This window comes from Alligator sinensis, unplaced genomic scaffold, assembly GCF_000455745.1.
Source record: "Alligator sinensis unplaced genomic scaffold, ASM45574v1 scaffold528_1, whole genome shotgun sequence".
NCBI lineage: Eukaryota > Metazoa > Chordata > Crocodylia > Alligatoridae > Alligator > Alligator sinensis.
In genome coordinates this window covers 563,040-582,791 of record NW_005841846.1, presented here as the reverse complement: position 1 = coordinate 582,791, position 19,752 = coordinate 563,040, and the positions used below count along the sequence as shown (strand labels likewise).

Sequence of the window (19,752 nt, the reverse complement as noted above, 5' to 3'; positions counted from 1 at the left end):
GGAGAGGCAAGGGGCGGGCGGCGGCACCAAACACTGCCCAGCATGGCAAGTAGGGGGGCCACAGCTGCTGCTACTGTGGCACAGCCCCAACGGGCGAGCCTGGAGCTGACGCGGGGGCAGGTTACAAGCTGGTGCTGAGTGTGGGGGAAAAGCGGGCCCGCACCCGTCCCATAGCTGGTACCCCGCGCTGCAGCCACTCACAACCCACATGGGGCTGCTTGTGCCTGCTCAGGACAGCCTCGCATGGGCTGCAAGCGGCTGCAGCAGGGAGCACCGGCCACGGGGTGGGCGAGGGGCTGCTTTTCCCTGCGCTCCGTGCCAGCTCCTTCCCTGCCGGCAAGCAGGGGGTCGGGGCTGTGCACTACCCCCCACCTGTACCGCAGGGCTGGGGGGGCACTGGGAGTGAGCGGGTGTGGGAGCACAGGGACTGCACCGGTGTCCCAGAGCCAGCACAGCAGGGCCCAGAGCAGGGTGGCAGGGGTACAGGGTCCCGGCTGGCAGGGACTCTAAGGAGCCAAGCCAGCTCACCCCTCTCCCTGCTGGTGCAGCCTGCGCCTGGCTCCACAGACACCTGCCAGCCTGAGCCCCACTCTGGGCCCCACCGATGCTGGCCCTGGGACACTGGTCCCAAGATATTGGGACACTGGTCCCAAGATGGTGACCAGGGAGCGGGGCTACTCATGCAGGCCTTGACAGCTTGCCAAAACCGGGTAAGTGGCCCTCCGCCTGAAATAACTGCCCACCCCTGCTGTAGCCAGTAGGGCAAATAATACTCTGGCATGCATCAATCAAGGCATCTCCAGCAAAACTAAGAAAGTGATTCTTCCACTCTACTTGACATTGGTGAAATTGCAGCTGGAGTACCGCATCCAGTTCTGGGCACTGCACTTTGAGCCACCCATATGATCAAAGACTCACAAGGCAAGCCATACGAGGAAAGACTGAGGGACCTGGGACTCTTCAGCCTGAAAAAGAGAATGCTTATCGCTACATTAGGGGAGTTGTTGTACATTGTTTACATCAATGGCTCAGTAAACAACTGTTCACCAGAGCACCCTTGGGGAAAACCAGGAGTAATGGCCACAAACTCCTAGAAGTCTATTTCAGACTCAACATTAGGAAAAGCTTCTTTACAGTCAGGGTGTCCAGGCTGTGGAATAAGCTCCCTCCCGAGGGGGGGCAAATGGAGATCTTCAAGAGGAGACTGGATAGTCACCTTGCTGGGGTCACCTGACCGCAGTGGTCTTTTCTGTCTGGTGCAGGGGGCTGGACCTAATGATCTTCCGAGGTTCCTTCCAGCCTTACAAATTAAAATAAATTGAGTGCAATGACGACATGAAGAAAGGAATGTAGCCAACTGTTCTGAATATCAGCACAGGGAGGGACTGATAATTGAGATCAAAGATTTGATCTTAAAGTTGGCTGCTTCATCTACTTACTGAAGCTAGTTTCATACAGCTGATTAAAGTTAAATCTATGCATGTGTCTATCTATTTACTCTAGGATGTATGTGCAGGTCCATTCCTGGTACCAGGAAGCTGGGGCCAGTGGCAGTGGCAGCCAGAAGGAGTTCCCACTGCCAGGGCTGCCTAGAAAGGCAGTCCAGCTGCAGAGCTACCCCAGCCCCACTGCGTGCCCAGGGGGTGGCAGGACGTCCAATGCCCAGACAGTGCCTAGGCCAGGAAGGACTGACAGACCTGCTGTGAGCCAGATAGAAACTCTTCATGGGCCACGTTAGGCCTGTGGGCCGTATTTTGCCCACCCCTGATCTATGCACTTTTCAGGGGCAATGAAGAAGATTGATCTACAGCATCTTTGCATGAAGAGAACAACTTTAATCAGCTGTATGAAACTAGCTTCAGTAAGTAGATGAAGCATCGAACTTTAAGATCAAATCTCTGATCTCAATAATCGGTCCCTCCCTGTGCTGATATTCAAAACAGTTGGCTACATTCCTTTCTCCATGTCATCATTGCACTCTATTTATTTAATTTATTCCCTCCCTAAAATTTCTTTCCACTTTATCTCTGACAAAAAAAATATCATTGTACCTACAGTATTATGCATATGCTCAACCAAGTTTAATAATCCATATACTATATATAATGAGAACTTTTTTTTTTTTTAAAATCACACCATGTCATTTATCCAACTACACTGAAGTCACAGCAGGGGAAGAAAGAATATCTTTGTCCACCATTTCCATCAACCCCCACAACATTTCAGCTCATCTAACAGAGGAAATAAAAGGTATGCAGTATACTCACCAAGGGCAATGATGATCCATTTTCAAAATACACCTTAAAAAAGCAAACAATTGAATAGATATTAAAAATGGAGACAGTAAACGAGAGGCAGTTTAAAATGAACATAATTACTGTTTAAATATCTAATTATATTACACAGAAAATTTAGTCGAGAATCAGCTACGTAGTTTTCTCAATACCAAATCTCATTCCTAACGCATCCTAATGTGCTCAAATAATACATAGTATGCATACTACAAAACAATTGTTTCTGGGAGTTTGGAGACTAGTGCTTCTGAAAATCTTACTGGGCACCCATCTGCCTCTTTAGTTGCCTAAATACATTCCAGAGTTGTGTCTTCAGTCAATCCATGCAGTATTACTCCTTTTAAGTCTATGCACTTTTCTGGATGTATACATTTGCTCAGATTTAATTAAATCAATCTATACTCCTTAAATACATAGTCCTGTCAATGCTATAGCAGCAGCAGCTTCAAAATAGACTAGCTTCCCTCATTTTCAGGCTTCAAATAATGACATGGTTCCTATGAGAAGCCTCAAAAATGAGGCTATTCACCAGCTGTGAGCTGACAACCTCCTGACATTTTCAAGGCTTCTAGTAGGAATATTTGACAACTATTTCCCCTTTGCTGTTTCTGGTTCAGTTCACAAGATTCACAGTTACAGAAGTTGGCATCCAGTTAACAAATACAATTAATTTACAAAATAGAAAGTGGGACTGAAAAATACTATGCACTTCAGTGGTGTATGTGTTTAATCAATATGCAAATGACCAACATTTGTTTCAATGCAAGTAATAGGTAACAAATTGGGATCAACAATGTATTATGCAGTTAGGTCAGGGCAGGCAATTATTTTGCTTGGCGGGCCACTTAACAAGTTTTGGTGAACTGTTGAGGGCTGCAAAGGTAGCCCCACCTCTTGACAGGTGCCTTCCCCCTGGTCACCATCTTGGAACCAGGAGTCCTGCCCACTAACCCCTGATCTTTGCCACCAAAAGTCCCTCCCCTTGCCCCCAGAAGTACTCCTTTTGGCAAGGGGGGTTGCCATCTTGGAACCAGAAAAAAAACCAAGTTATATTCTAAAAATCAAACATACATTAATCTGATGTCAAAAATATTTTTGTTCTGATTTACTTGTGCTTGTGTAGTGTACATAATGGTGATTGCATAATAGATTAAAATGAAGTCTGTCTTTTGTATATTGTGGTGGGGAGGGTATGGCGGGGTAAGTAAAGGGCTTGTGGGGGGGGCTGTGGGTACGTCTACGTATGTGGGTGGGTATGTGTGTATGTGGGATATTGGTGTGTGTGTGAATGAGTGTGTGGGGTTTGTGGGGATAGATAGGTGTGGGGGGTGTGGGTATGGGGGTGTGTGTATTGTGTGGATATGTGGGGTGGGGTGATGTATGTAGGGGGAGGGTGGCTGGGGTATGTGAGGGGGTGTGGGTGCATGTGTATGGTGGGGGTGTGAGTACATGTGTATGATGGGGTGTGCATGTGGAACCCCCCCTACAAACATGCCTCCTCCACACATGCCCCCCTCTCTCATTGCACACCTCCCCTTCCACCAGTGGCAGCAACAGGCGGCAAGGTCTTGGGGCACACATGGCCCACAGCAGGTGGAGACCCCTGGCAGTGTGCGGTCCCAGCAACCCCAAGACTGCACGTTGCCAGGCTGCCAGCAGGGAGAGTGGTGGAGCTGGCCCAGCTACCAGCCCAGGCTCTGTGCTCCTGCCACCCTGCCCTGGTTCCCTGCCAAACCTGGCCCTGGGCCACCAGCACAGGCCCACACATGCATCTCCAGTCTAAACTTCCCAAAAGCTTATGTACCTAATACATAAATCATGGTGTCAAAGGTAGGCCTGAATTGTCCCACCCATGCACATTCACACACTTTTTGTTAACATTAGAGATTTAAGCCACATCCAACCTGGAAGACAAAAGTTGGCTAAAAAAGTAAAAGCTTTGTTTTTAGAGATACTAAGGAAGTGAAACATGATTAATTGAGGAAGGCAATGATCATCATTCAGACTGTTTAAATCTCTTCCATTTTGTTTTTGTTATAGCTACTTAATTAAAATATTCAGGGCACAGGTTCTTTATTAACAATTCAATAGCTTAATCATCCAATCAAGTGATAAAAAAAATCCTGATCAGGGTGTGAATCATCCAAACAGATGTCCAAAAGAAGAGAATAAACATTTCTGATATTTCTAAAGAAAACTAAATGCTGAAGCAAGCCTTTAAAATACCTTTCAGATTGTCTTTAAAAGGAAACACCAATTAAACAATTTAGTAATAAATGCATTCATAGAAAAATTATAAAATGTCCGGGTGTGCTTTTTATTCCCAGACTGGTCAACAGGTGCATTTTGGGAAATTATCATCTTTTGCATTAGTAAGATATTTAACAAATGTGATAAATGGTGCTTAAAGAGATGTTTCTTACTTGTCGCACACGGAACAATGATGGCAGCGATCTGGCTTTACAAGTTGGCATCTGTCACAGTATCTGATTGCTGAGAAGAAAATTGTTTTAAACTAGATTTAACATACTGTTATGCTCATATTTTGACATTATACATCTGCTCAAAAAGTAAATATTTACAGTCAGAATATTAAATCCCTGAACTCCCACTACAGTGATTCAGTTTTACTTTAGTGGGAGTTGCAACTGCTAGTGCCTCTCATATGTCATTTAAGTACTGGAAATCAAGAACATTCTGAATTTTTCATACAAAATAAAAACAATCCAAGGGCCATTTTTGAAATATTTTAAAGCTTTTCAGTTGAGGTTTTTTTAACATGAAATCAGCATTGCAAAAACCCTAAAAACTGAAATGAAAGGCTATACAACTTGATCAGTATATGATAAATTAACTGATGCTTATAAAAAGAAATTCAATACAGAGGTCATTTTAGGTTCCTCCCTTTCCCCACCCCCCCAAAAGAAACAAAATATCCAGAAGATTTTATTTAGGATTTGGTGATGAAAGCCATTTAAATCTTAATCTAATGTCATTAAGGAAGCAATAAGTGCCTTTATTTCTTGGGATTGTTTTTTCCCCTTCTTCCAATTTAGTCTTCTGTCTTTTTAAAATTTCTGTACCAGAAGCACCTAGGTGCATTTATAACAGGTGTTATAGATGTAATATGCTATTAAATATTTCTCTTTTCAGAAATTAAGGCCAAGCTAGGTAACCTTAAAGTGTATTTCACCCTCTTGCAGTATTTGTTAACATTACAAACTATCAGCTTATTAAAAGTACTGCTTTTTAAATTCATTCTTAATGTTACTTAGGATTGTAATAATACTAGTGAGTCATTTTCAATCAGTCTTTAGTCATAAATTGTAGGGATGCTTAGTGAAAAAATATGGTTAGCTTTCCCTAGCTAATATTTGGGTATCAATTAATCTTCCGTTATTTCTTAGCATCTTGTAAATGTAATTACCATAATCATTCCCAGGTAAATAGAATCTGCATCGAGAACATGTTAAACAAAATGCTTCCACTAAATAATGGCAATGCATCATTCTTTGGTAACCTTATTCTTTTAAGCTCTACCAGGCAATTCATTTTTCCAAGGTACTGTCAAAAATCCTCACTTTCTACAGACAGTAATGTACTGTTTGACTACACGAACCACAAACACCAACAATAGTCACCTCCAGACATTGTCCTGGTATATATAGGAAGGTCCTTGGCTGCTCTCCTGAACACATCTTGCTGGACTTCACCTCTAGGCTCCCTCTCCAGCAGTTCTTTGTCTGCATAAGACAGATGGAACTGGAAAATAATGCATTTTTTAAATTAGCAATGCACTAATAAGTTACTCCTTTATAGACTGTCTCGCCTTACAACAAATGACAAAACGTTAATTAAATTACCGTCAGGTAGTGATACATGTAAAATACTGTGCCAAATCTACTGTATTCACCCAGGAGGCATGAATTTAGGTTTTGGTGTTTTTAACTAAAAACAAAAATAAAAAACATGACTCATTTAAATAAAGGGCCTGATCCTGTCAGGTATCAATTTAACACTGACTGTTCCCCCTATGAAAAATAGGAACTCCCTTTCCCCCTCCCCTAATACTTAAAAGAAAGATAAATAACAACAACAACAAAAATCATATCTGTATTCAGAATTTGATCAAGCTCATTCTTGCAAGATGAAATTCCTATGAAGTGCCCTTCCCTTCTTTGGGCAGTATCTTAAATCAACCTGGAACCTGAGGCTGGTTTAGTCCAGTTTTTTTAAGCAGTGTCTTCCTGACAGCATGACATTAATGCTTTATATGCCTCACTGACTAAGTATGCATTTCCAAATTGAATTTATACCTATAAAGCTTGGAACCTGCCTAAACTGAAAGAACGTTTTACCCACCATATAGCACTGGCACAGCTGTTGTCAACAATGCTTTTAATGTCTTGCCAATATAGGAAACAAAGCAAGCACCCTCATGAGGATTCCTTAGCTTTGGAATGTCCCACCTCCACCTAAAAAATAACTTTAATTCACTGACCTTCAGGACATTATCAGGCTCACATACAACCCAAGCTTCTGGAAAAAACATACGTATATCCTTTTTTCAACTTACTTGCCTATCTAAACCTATCTAAACTCAGAAGACTAATGTTAATTTGTAGGATTAAGTTACTTTTAATTAATTAAAGGAATGTTGCACCAGTAGATCTTCCCTTCAGCATCTGTTTCTGCAATGCTAACCAAGAATGTCACTACATAATGTTGTTGGCACTATAGTTCAAAGAGAATATTTTGACAGTAAACATGGCTTCCTAATACCCAAGTTTGCTACATTTAATATTAATTTTAAACTCTTCAGTAGTATTGTAGGGCTGCTTTCTAACCTTGATATAATTTAAGATTTATCATCCTGGTGCTCAATAGCAGGCTTTTCTCAGCCTCTTTAATTGAAATCAATCTATAGTAATTTGAGTCTATAGTAATTCTCTTCTCTAATTATTTCTATCATGCATGATCTAAGACTTGAGAAGAGCAACGAATTAAAAAATATTCTGGCATAAATAATACTGAAATAGATTTTTTTTAAATCAATATTCCTCCCCCCAAAATTCTAAAGATCACTAAATAAACCTACAGAAAAGACACTGCTGACTATACTACTATTGTTTAATCATTTCTGCAATAATGTAACATTTCTCGTATACTAATGATTTACAAAAAATGTTATATTTCCTAAAGCAAAACATCTGAAACCCAAAATCTGAAGCAAGGATACCACAAGCTAAGTTTCCATAAGCAATTCAATAACATAGTTCTTGTGTTTAAGACAAGAAAAGGTTTATACTTTTTGAAAAAGGCTTAAGACTTATAATCATGTAATCACAATACTTTTCACAATAATAGCTCTTTTCCATAAAATGTTCATGTGCCTGTGTGGGGAAGGATGGTTAACAAAGAGAAAAAATATCAAATAGCCTTAATCAAGGTCACAAAGACCCTGTACATAATATTTATACTGTATTTGATAGTGCTCTCTCAGTTTCTCCCTGTATAACTCATGTCATTATCTTGAAGCTGATGATACTTGAAGCTGAAGCTGAACAGGAACCAGGTGGGTCCATGACAGAAGCAGCATGGGAGCTGTGGCTATCTGAGGACTAGGAGCAGAGACAACATACATCTCTACATTCATCCTACACTATTCAGGCTATTCAGGCATGGGCACTCTATTTTGTTTTGTTAGATAGTGAACGCCTGCTGAGGTAAGGTGGAATGGGGGGACTGGAGAGAAAAAAGGGAAATGGGAGCGGGTGCCAGAGTTTGAGGGGGGTGTTATTTTTTTTTTACCCTTGCGTGCCAAATACTACAGAAGAATTTGTTGAATTCTATTCAACAGTGACGATTATTTATTCACATTTTCAAGTCTCATGACTTTATCAATACGCTACATTCAATATGCTGGCTAAGCTATACACATGCCAGTTACAGGTGAACCTTGGCAGCAAAATTAAAAACATTTTCTTTAGACCGTATAAGGCTGAATCTAGCCATCTGCTCCATCTTTATATACTCAAAGTCAGCTTCATACTTAACCAGTTCCTCTATACTTATATGGTACAAGATAGGTAGAAACAAATCAATTAAAACAATTATTAAGAGTTTCCTACTACTGAATTTACAGTCTAATCTAAGCTCACTAAACTCTCAAAAGAAACTGGCAACCTCAGAATTTATAAATAGTATTCTACAGATGATTAGTCTCTTTCCACATTAGAGGTCAGCCTTCACTCATTCTGCAACGACTGACTAAACTTGATTATATGTGCTCTGTTTTCAAGAGGGGCATGTGGGGACAGACTGGGAACAAGATGTAGTAGGAGCAGATGCTCCTGCCTGCATTTGGTTTTGCTCTTTTCCCTTCCCAGCTCTGCTCCTCTCCCATATTGGTTGGCAGTTCGTAAATGGAAAATACAGGCAGTAGCTCACAGGGGGACTCTTTAGGTTTAGGGCACAGTCACATCTGGCTTCTGTAAAATCTGCATTTCCTATTTACATACTGCCAAGCAATGGGGGAGGAGAGCAAAGTGGAGCATGGAAAGGAGGGGAACAGAGTAATACAGGCAAGAGTGACTGCTCCCACCAAGCCACTTCTCATCTGTCCTCATGTGCTTCCCTTAGACACAGAGATATGCAGGGCAGTTCCACCTGGTGGCAAGAGCCTGGCTATAAATTTGGTAAAGGTGAGACTTTACAATGGTTCTCAAAGGGGGATGCCATCAAATTCAGGGAAGTAACTGAGCAGTGCCTTGAATTCAAAAGGTTGAGAAGCAATGACTTACAACATGTGCAACTGCATTAATAAAAAACAAAAGATTTAATTTATCCCAAATCTTAACTTACTTCTTTTGAGGGATTCATTGGTAATGTGAAGATTGTTTTCCAGTAAGACCAGACAAACAGCATGACAAATATGTGGTATGCAATCAAGCACACAACTAAGATAAAAGATGAATATAATTAATACATTATAGCAAAGAGAGCCATAACATTTAGTCTCATTATGAATGCAAAATATGTATAAGCATCACAACCCTACAGATGCTCTAACACAGAGGTTAATTTATAGCATATAGTACTTAAGATGTACTAAAACCTTCAAAAATATACAAACTTATTGCTGAAAAATGTTAATATGATTCAAATGATAAATGTTAAGATGAATTGGGATAGTGAAAAAACAACCAAAGAGAAAAGGTTTCAGTATATTCCTGGGTAAATTTGTAGCTAGCACATATTTCTTAGCTGTTTGTTCTTTCCCTCCCATTCAGTTCCCTCCCAATAAGAGATGTATAATGGCTGCAAGAGAGAAAAAAGAGAAATCAAGTCATCTAAATTTTGCTTCATGAGCTTGTAAATCATTTTAACATACTGTACATGTATATATGCACTGGATTCGATTGTTATTCTTAATATATCCTACTTATTTGTTTATGCTTATTTTGTCTTAAAGGATGGTAAATCCTTATAATTTGCCATCACACACTGTTATGTCCCACACTGTCAGTATCTTTGGCATCTCTTGTCCTAATGTACAGAATACATCACTACAATTAAGGACAAATCCTAACTACTATGCCCACAGCAAGCAATGTGGCCACATGTGAGGTAGATGTACAGGAAACAAAGAGGTAGTTAACCATGTTAGTTTGAAGTCAGAAAGAAGGCAAAGGATGTGGAACTGCTCAGGGGTACATATAAGCAAACCACATTTCTGATACATTTGAAAAAACTGCACTAAGTAGATAAATCAACCTGTGGTTGCCTTAAGCAATAGATCTGTTCTCCAAATTGTCAAACCCTTAGCATTTATGGAGTGAAGAACAATTAGCCGTAAGTCAGTGGATTTTCTCAGCTGCCTAAACAGAAATGTCATTGTTGCTGAGAGCAGGAAGCAAAGCAGAAAAATCAGCTTCTTACTTAAGACACGTACTGCAATGTTTTTTTTGGGGGGGGGTGATTTTTGGGGAAAAGATGCATGTGGTACGAGAGTTAATACAGTATTTCAAACCTCACTGAGCCAAGTGAATAGTGCTATAGCAATGAACTAGTGGGAGGAACACTGGGGAAGTCCACTGATCAAAACACACATTTAATTCACACTATATTAATTCAAGACTGAAGATGACACGACAAATAAATGTTGTCAAAAGGTAGTTAGAAAGGGGTTTATTGTAACATAATACATGTGAAATTGCAGATCAATTAAGAATTAATTAAATTAACTAGGAATATTCAAACTGCTCTTCTTCATGCCACTTCAGAGTATAGATAAATGCACATTTGCAGGCAACATAAAAAGGGAGGAGGAGCTGCTGCTGCTCAGGAGCACACAAACAGCTATTATGCTATAACTGTTAGATCTGCATGATCCTGGGGGATCCCAGAATAGAATCACAGGAAAAATAGGGCTGGGAGGGAATTGAGGAGGTCATCCAATCCAGCTCCCTGCTAAAGGTAGGATCATTCCAAGCTAAACCATTCCATGCAATTATTTGTTTAACCTGCTCTTAAAAAACTTCCAAGGATGGAAAATATCACAACCTTGCTAGGTAGGTACAAATGTCCAACATAATCAAATAATTTAATATCTAACAAATTTCCCTTTGTAGCAATTTAAGAACAATATTTCTTATCCTGTCCCCTGCAGCCACAAAGACAAGTCTATCACCATCCACTTTACAGAAGAAATCTCAGGTATCTGAAGGCTTATCAAATCCTGCCTCAGTCTTCTCTTCTCCAAACTAAATAAACCCAGTTTCTTCAAACTTTTTATGTCATGTTTCTTAGACTACTAATCATTTTTGTTGCTCTACACTGGACTCTAATTTGTTCACATTGGTCTGGAAGCACACTGCCCAAAACTGGCCACAGTCCTCCAGAAGAGGCCTCATCAGAGCTGAATACAGTAAAAGAATCACTTCCTTTCACTTCCAAGGGACACTCCTATAATACACCCCATTATACTATTAGCCTTTTTGCAACAAGAACAAATTGTTCACTCTTATTCAGTGATCAACTAGAAAAGCTACATTCCTATAAAGTAATAACATTCAATTTGCAATCTTGCCTAATTATATATTCTCTATTAGATAGCCCAGAAAGATTAATAAAATAGGACTCTTCTGGCATTTACTAAATGGCACATGCTAAGCTAGAATTACACTAATACAAAAAAAAATTAAGAGATTACTAGAATAGAAAAAACAAGCATTGAAAATGTAGGTGGTAACAAAATTGAAGGCTGCTGTGCAACTTTAAGTAACCCCTGTTAAGCATATGCAGTACGACGTTGTCATGAATTACTCAAACAGGCAGATCCAAGGGCCTTCAGTGGTGGAGTCACAACCTTTTTAATTCCTGGTCTACTCAAAGTTTAAAACCTACTGCCTAGCAGTGGTGGTAGTACTTCTATTCAGGCAGCAGTGAGGGAGTCAATTGACTTCCTAGCTCATTATGATCCACCTGACTCCTCCTAAACTCTTCAATCCATGGCTGCTAGTGACCTTCTCTCCTTTTTTATAGTCTTGATGTTTTAATAATAAAGCTATCCTCTCTTCTGCAATTCTGTTGTCCATTAGCTGCTTCTAGTACAGTGTTTCCCAACCTTTTCCAGCCCAAGGCACACTTACATTAATGAAAATTTTCTGCAGCACACCTGTTAGGCCATTTCCCATTCTCATACCTATTGTAGCTCAGTGCCATGGCAAAATTCTGTGGCACACCTGTTCATTTCTGATGACACACTTCTGTGCCATGGCGCACTGGTTGGGAAACACTGTCCTAATAGCATCGCTCCCATTTCACAGCCCAGCAGATTGCTCTTTAATAGGGCTGTGTGAAGCTTTAGTCGATGATTCAATTTGAAGGAGATTCAGCCCGATTCAACGGCCAAATCTCCGAATCGAATCGGGAGACTCACTAAAAGGTCTGAATTGCATCTGAAGCCTCCGAATCGATTTGGACGAAATTCAGAGATTCGGATCAGCCGGGGAGAGGCAAGCACAGTTGGGCAACTGCAGCTCCTCTGGCTGTGCCTGCCTCCCCCTAGGTGGGACAAACCCCCATGGCTGCCCTGCCCAACCTCATGCCCCACCCAGCCCAGCCTAGCCTCCCGGCACTTAAAAAAATAAAACAAACAAACAAACAAACAAATAAATAAAAGCCCCACACTCACCAGCTGCAGCAGCAGGCATAAGGGCCTCTGCGGGCTCGTGGCAGAGCCCCCTCGCGCAGCACAGTGACAGGTAGCGGGGATCGTCCCTCTGCTTGGCACCTGTGTTGCAGCTGCCGCACGGGTGCCATACGGGAGAGGGGGTGAGGTGATCCCTGATGCCACCTGCTATGTGGGGGGGCTCTGCCATGAGCCCTCAGAGGCGCTGATTGCCACTGCTGCAATTGGTGGGTGTGGGGCTTTTTTTGTTTTGTTTTGTTTTTTAAGTGCAGGGAGGCTGGGGCTTTTAAGTGCTAGGAGGCTGGGGCTGGGCAGGGCAGCCATGGGCGCTTGTCCTGCAGCTCCCCCTGCCTGGGGAGAGGCAGAAACAGTCAGAGGAGCCACAGGAGAACCTGCAGCTGCCCAACTGTGCCTGCCTCTCCCCAGCCGATCCAAATCTCCAAATCAGCGCCGAATCTCTGATTCCGATTCGGCCAAATCGAATGGGGACAGTAGTTTGAATCACCGAATCGAATCACTGTCCTCTGAATCAGCCAAATCTGAATCGAATACTTTCCTATTCGCACAGGCCTAGTTTTTAACTCTAGCTAAAAATATTAACTCAGGTATGGAAATAACTTTTAGCAAAGCATTAGACGCAATGTCAAGATGCTCAAGAAGGCTAGATTTTGTTTTATGAGTCTAAAAGAGATGTATATTCAACTCTAATGATTATGGGACTAATGAAACAACATCTTTTGATTATTGTTTACTGTGTTTTCATAAGCAACATGATATAGCAAGCTCATGCACATTCCAATAAAAGTATGTTTGGTTTTGCTTCAGTCTTGGAACCTCTGGAGAACCTGGACCTTTTCTATGGGGGAGAAGAGTTTTTCATCGTCTTTGATATAGCGTCCCATCCCAGAAAATGCAAAAGTGAAGGAGAGAAAAGCTAGCCAGGGAGATTGAAGAGAAGGGGGATTATTGATGTCTTCTATATAGCACAATTTGAGCAAGTGAGATGGTAGAAGAGGCAGGATTTTAAACCAGATTCCTGCCAGTCTAATAATATTAGTTAAAATGGAATCTAATCCCATCTCTAATCTCAAGAAGGATGTGGGAGTTGAAGGAGGAAGACCCAAAAGAGTCCTGAGAAACTTATTCTGAGGTATGTCTACATTATTACTGGCAGCATAGCCCCATACAACAGAGCCATACAATCTTTAATTGAATAATACAGCTCCTGAGTCCCTAGCTTATTAGTAAAGCTTGTAATTATTTTTTTAATTGAGAAAAATGTGTTGTTATACATAATGATGTCCTACACCATCTGCATTCCCCTTTTCAATGTCCCAGATCCACCCATTCGCATACATGACTGCACACACTTCTTTCCCTCATAAAACCACTGCTTCCTTCATGGCAAAAAATAGATTGTAATCACCTATACAGTAGCCACTCAATATTTTCTTTTATCTTCCCTGAACAGTGGGTGACCATACATCTTACTTACTGCATTCTTTTCATAGTCCATTAATTTTCTCATGGGGTTTTCTATGGTGCTTACCACAGTAGCATCCGAGTGCTTCCCTAACATTAATTTATCATTACAAACACTCCAATGCGATGAGGTAATGACATCATTTCCATTTTAAAGAGGCAAGTGAAGGGAAAAGGAAAAGTTCAGAAGAGTCTACAAATTGTGAGTGCTCAATTTGAGATACTTAGACCCTGCTTTTTCAGAGTGCCTCACATTATAAAGCTTTTTATATTTTCAAAGCAGGTCTCTCTCAGACTCCAACTGCAATTGTGAGTGTTCACCATTTCTACAAATCTCAGGCTGGGCACCCAGAAAGTAAGAAATACAATTATTAACCTGAAGTAAGAAGTTGGGTTCAAATGACATACCCAGAGTTGCACATGAACTCAGGATGTCCTGTTTATCCCAGGATGAAAGCAGGAACAGAATTCAGTTTTCCAAAACAGCATTCAACTGCCTTAACTATGAGACTTTTCCCGTGTCCTGCAATCCCCCGCCACCTCTTTGATTATGCACCTTTCCAATTCTGTGTTAAACTAGACTGACAGCCTCAATTTACTCCCCAAACTGATTCCACCCTTTGCATCAAATGACATGGGTTCCAATTGGGGTGGGAGGAGGGGAGGGAGGGAGGAGGAAGCATATGATCATATAATTGGGTCTATATTGTAATGCATATGCATAAGTGCACTGAATTAACTTTTCACTGTCAACCTTTATTCTGGCTAGTCTTAAACTTTGAGCACTTGACTCTTGCAACCATAACATTTTTAATGGGGTTTAATCAATCTATTCATAGCTATGTGGTTGGAACCTTTAGATCCATCACACAGACCTCTGATACTTAAGCTAACAGGGTATCTAATACCACTTCTACATGACCAGAAATAGAGGGAGATGAAGCAAATGCTGACAATGGAAAAAATAATGAAACTCAGGCATCTTGGCTTTCACTTCAGGTTTTGGAGAGTGTTTTGTGCCATTCTGCCCTTAGTCCCCTCACCCTAGCCTCTTCTACTCTTGTCCCCTCTTGTCTCAGCTGTAACTTGTCCATATTTTCTTAGTTTCTCATATAAACAGCAAAAGGTATATCCCTGAAACAAAGGCAATCCACCTGCCAAAATGTAAAGCCCTTGCTCCAATGCACAGAGGTGCTGCAGTTATTAACAAAACATTCATAAACATGTTTTAATATGGGCAGAATTTTTTTTTCTAACGGCATTGATGGAAAGAGTTGAACCTTTTTTGCTGAAACTTTCCAAAAATACTCAGCTTGAAAAACAGAGCCAGCATTGGAAATTTCTCCCTGAATTGTTAAGGTTTCTTAAAGTTATCACCAACAGAAACTTTTAACATGAAGTGTTTAAACACTCTTAAGTATAGGCATGGCTACACACACAAAGTTGGGGCTGCAGTATGGGAGGCAGGGGAGTTATTGTCACCAATAAGTTATTAGCTATATACATATTTTGATAGACCGCTCCTACAAAAGTTTGACAACCCCTGGCCTATATAAATTAAAATTTTGGCTGTCATCTGGTCTCTTTGCCTGGAAGGGTAGGAAAATTCCCTGACATTTTTATAATATGTTAACCATGTGTGGGGAACATTACAAACCATGTGTGGAGAACAGCAGATCTGCTTAAGCTTATACATTATCAGAAAATAATTTAGAGAAAATCATGACCTGCATAAAATTGGATTATTTTCTAATCAATTATTTCTGAATTGACAAAACACATTCCCCTCAGTAAGGGCTGTGAATGTGCAATACACAAAACTGCTGAAGTTACACAGGTGCAGGCAGCACCTGAAAAAAGACTTTAAAAGAAAAAAAACCAAAAAACCTTTTACATCCCTGTGCTGCCTTGCTTGCCTTCACAGATTCTGTTTTAACAAACTTCAAAGTATTAAAACCTGGAGGTAGCAACTCCATTGATGGCTGAGCAGGCATTTTTATTGTATTTTCAAAAGGTTTATATCTCCAACAGAATCCTTCTGGCTGAATTTTTGCTTGCACTCAGCCTTTTTTTCCTGAAAAGTTGGAAAGAAGCATGTTCAGTTATTTATTACAAGCTTTTTTCTCCTCCCTAAACTTGTGAATTCCAATATCTAATTCAAATCAAGCTGATGATAAGCAAATAGTGTTACTATTATGCTTTGGGAAAATTTGTGGTTGAAAAGTTTCAGTCAGAAAAGGGAGTTTTGCTGAAAAAAAATGTTAATGTTGCCAAAAGTGTTTCAATTATTCCAGTTGGGAGAACTGAAATAGATATTTGTTTTGAACAGATATTCTAATATTAGGTTGTTCCCAACTATAAATTTGAAATGAAAAAAAACTGTTTCAACAAATCAGTTTAAGTTGATACAATTTTGATATTTCTAAACTTGAACTTCTGAAATGTTTGTTTTTGCAAAACATGTACTTTGGAACACAAGGTGAAGTCAAAATATTAGTTTCCCATAGAAGAAAATTATATTTAATCCAAGTTCCACAATCTTTGCCCATCCACTTCTTAATTTCATTTCCAGCTTCTATATCAAAAGTATTAGGCATCTGAAGTCCAATTTCATGGAAGCCTGGCAATCTTACTGAAACAACGTAAATCTCTGAAATGGATGTCCACATAAAAGGCTACACATTTGAACTGCATCTATATTGGCCAATGATTAAATGGGAGCAGATAAATTATTCTTACTCAATATAAATAGACCTTTTTGGTCAGTCACTAGGGCTAGGGACAGAAATTACACATAAACTGGTTTAAATGATCAGAAACTGGTTTAAACCTGTAACAGAACAGAAGCTCAGTGCTCAAAATGGCTGAACCTGGTTTAAGATGAAGCTGATTGAATGTAGTATCAGATTTAACTGATTTGGGTCAAACAAGTTCATGAAACTTCTGTTCCAGACCCCTTCCCTGTTCAAGTTAAATCCGTCCCCCAGCATGCCTTGCAGCCCTTGGCTGGGCTGGGCTGGGCTGGGCTGGGCTGTCTGCTCCAGAGAGCAGGGCTGGCCCTGTCCCTCCAATCCCTAGCTGGAGCAGTGAGGGCTGGATGACAAGGGGGTTGGGGGGAGGCAAGCCCAGCTGAGGATGCAGCCCAGTCTAGGGAGGGGTTGCTCCCCCTAGGCAAACCCCAGATGGGGTCTGGGGCCATGGAGGGGGACTAAATGCCCCTTCCCCCACTCAAATTTACTGCTGGCTGCAACTGTGGACTACAAATCTCAGAGGCACTTGGAAGCAGAAAGAGGAAGTGATGAGCAACCCTGAAGAGTCCTGCTGATGTAATTCTGGACTGCAAATCCTAGAGACCTTGAGGGCAGCAAGAAGAAGTAGTAAACACACAGCCAGAGAGCCATGCTATAGCACCCCCCTGGCTTCTGGCCTGAGCCACTGCAGGCATGTGGCTGCATTTCCTGACTCAAAGGTAAATGTTTGATCACTTCTGTTTCAATTTAATCTGTGCAGCTTAAACTAACCTGCAAAGACTGAATCAATTCAGCCTTGGGCTTTTTGACTGTCTGTACTTAGCCTAGTGGAGAAGCTTTCATTGCTACTGCTAGTTAGATGACTTCAGGCTTCAATACTCTGCCATTTTTTATCTTTCCACCAAAACTCATATTTAAAAAGTACTATATTCCAAAAGGCCTAAAAGAAGACAGTGTGTATACAGAAGTCTCAACAAAATTAAAAAGATAAATGGTTCAGAGAGCTAATAAAAAGACCAATCTCCTTATTTTTCAGAACATATTTGATCTGTGAAAAACAAACACTCTTATAAACAGGTCATTTAATGAAGCAAGATATGATGACCTCCTTTTATTTAAAACTATGTATCAGATTTATTACAAACAGAATGTATATTATAGTAATCTGATCTAAGAATTCCACTTAAAACAAGCCTATTAAAAAAAAATCCCACCTCTTACCTTTTTCTCCAATATTTGCCATTGTCACTGAAATAAAGAAAAGAAAAATCAAATGAAATAAATGATGTTCTAATATATGAAAGCAGATAAAATACTTAAAATATTCTAAACTTTAGTTTCCTACCATCGCAATCAAAGAAAACAAACATCAAAACTTTAAGCTTGATCACTAAATCAAGATTTTAATAAAATGTGTTTATATTGTTGATTTTCTGTGAGGAATAAAATGAACAATGCCAAATGTTTGAGTCCCATTCACATGAGTACTCCAATATACCATGCTCTCTCTATTAGGCATAATTGCACAAATGATTTCAAAATTCTAGTACTTCAACCTCTTTCTTCAAGGAGAAGTAATTTATGTCAAGTAATCATAGTTCTTTAAGATTTGGTATCTACAGATACATTCCACTACTGCAAGGCGTGTCCATGTGCATAGAGCAAATTTTTATTTTCTTTTTGGCCTGCAGGGTCCATTGGCCTGTGGCTGTGCTCTAAAACCCACAGAAATAAAATGACAAAGTAGGGCCAGACATTATTTAGTTCCTTTACCAAATCAAAATTCGTATTTTTAAGGGCAAAAAAAAGGCGAGCATGTTCTAGAGTACATGCAGACAACACAATAAATACAACCACATTTACTGAAAGGTTAAGTAACTTTTCTTTATTTAAATGATTATCTCTGTTGTCTATTTTTGGTCACTCTCAAAAGGCAACTCAGTGTCATGATGTGGGTCTTTGGAATGTATATATTTAAAAATATACTAATGTATATAAAACTCTGCCAGAACAGGAATCATACTGAGATACCTCCCTGAGAGAACAGTACTTTGTTAATATATTCACATAAATAAAAGTAGCCACTTAAATCTCATTTTGTTTAACTCAGTATCATACTATATCACGGAGTGAGAAACTATCAATGCAGAAACAGACGCAACTGATATCAACATTGAGGAAACTGATGTGAATACTGAATCCAGTTTTCAGCACAAAAAGTTTCATCAGCAATGCTGAACTTTCTGTTGACGTGACTATACACAGCCGTTCTTTCAACATTAGCAAAATGATGGAACAGAATTCTTTCAAGATACTAGATATACCACATACGTGTCTTATGTTACTGTCACGGCAGGGTCCTGCAGGAGGGCCGTGATCTCCTTAAGGCCCCCTCTCCGTGCTAAGTCGGCCCAAGGGCCCCCTCTATATCTCTCACGTCTTTGATGTTTAGGTAAAGTTGGGAGGCTGCCTCACGTCTCCTTGGGCACGGTTAGTTGGGACCTCTGTCCCCATGTTTTCCCGGACCCACCGGGGGTCTCCCTGTATGATGGGTGCATCCCAGGCACCCTAGCCTTATGGGCTACGCATAGCTCCAACCACTCCTGATACCACGCCCCAAGCCTCGCAGATGGGATAGACGTTGGTCTGACTCTCTGTCTATATTCATGCCCGTCTCTCGGGCCCTCTCTATTGTGCTGCCCCCCTCCTGGGCTCCCCGAGCCCCCTTGGGGCCTTCCCTGTAATGTCACCCCTCTCTGGGGCCTTCCCTGTAATGTCACCCCTCTCTGGGGCCTTCCCTATGAAGCCGCCCCTTTCCTGGGGACTTCTGCGCCCACTCTGGGACTTCCTGGTTGAGCCACCTGTCTCTCGGGCCCACCACACTGCTACCCCCTTTCTCCAGGGCTCACCGCACCACTACCCCCTCTCGCCGGGGTTTACCGCAGCACTCCACCCTTTTCCAGGGTTTACTGTAGTACTAGGCCCTTCTTCAGGGGCTCACCATGCCCACACTGGGCTGCTCAGTAGTAAC

At 40.9% G+C, this 19,752-nt stretch overlaps 1 protein-coding gene across 3 annotated transcripts in view; it reads right to left on the bottom strand.

The window, feature by feature from the left end:
* The window catches only part of ZDHHC2 (zinc finger DHHC-type containing 2), a 72,626-nt gene that overhangs the window by 31,787 nt on the left and 21,087 nt on the right, over positions 1 to 19,752 (bottom strand). For 2 of the 3 annotated variants that reach the window (XM_006015855.2, XM_025207421.1), the window contains 5 exons: positions 17,943 to 17,969; positions 9,159 to 9,253; positions 5,936 to 6,056; positions 4,718 to 4,787; positions 2,268 to 2,300 (listed from right to left, as the gene is read on the bottom strand). In XM_006015855.2, coding sequence (XP_006015917.2) covers positions 2,268 to 2,300; positions 4,718 to 4,787; positions 5,936 to 6,056; positions 9,159 to 9,253; positions 17,943 to 17,964 — 341 coding nt within the window. In that variant the 5' untranslated portion in view covers positions 17,965 to 17,969. Of the gene's footprint in view, positions 1 to 2,267; positions 2,301 to 4,717; positions 4,788 to 5,935; positions 6,057 to 9,158; positions 9,254 to 15,858; positions 16,046 to 17,942; positions 17,970 to 19,752 lie in introns of all 3 variants that reach the window. The other variant, XM_025207427.1, reaches the window with a different exon arrangement.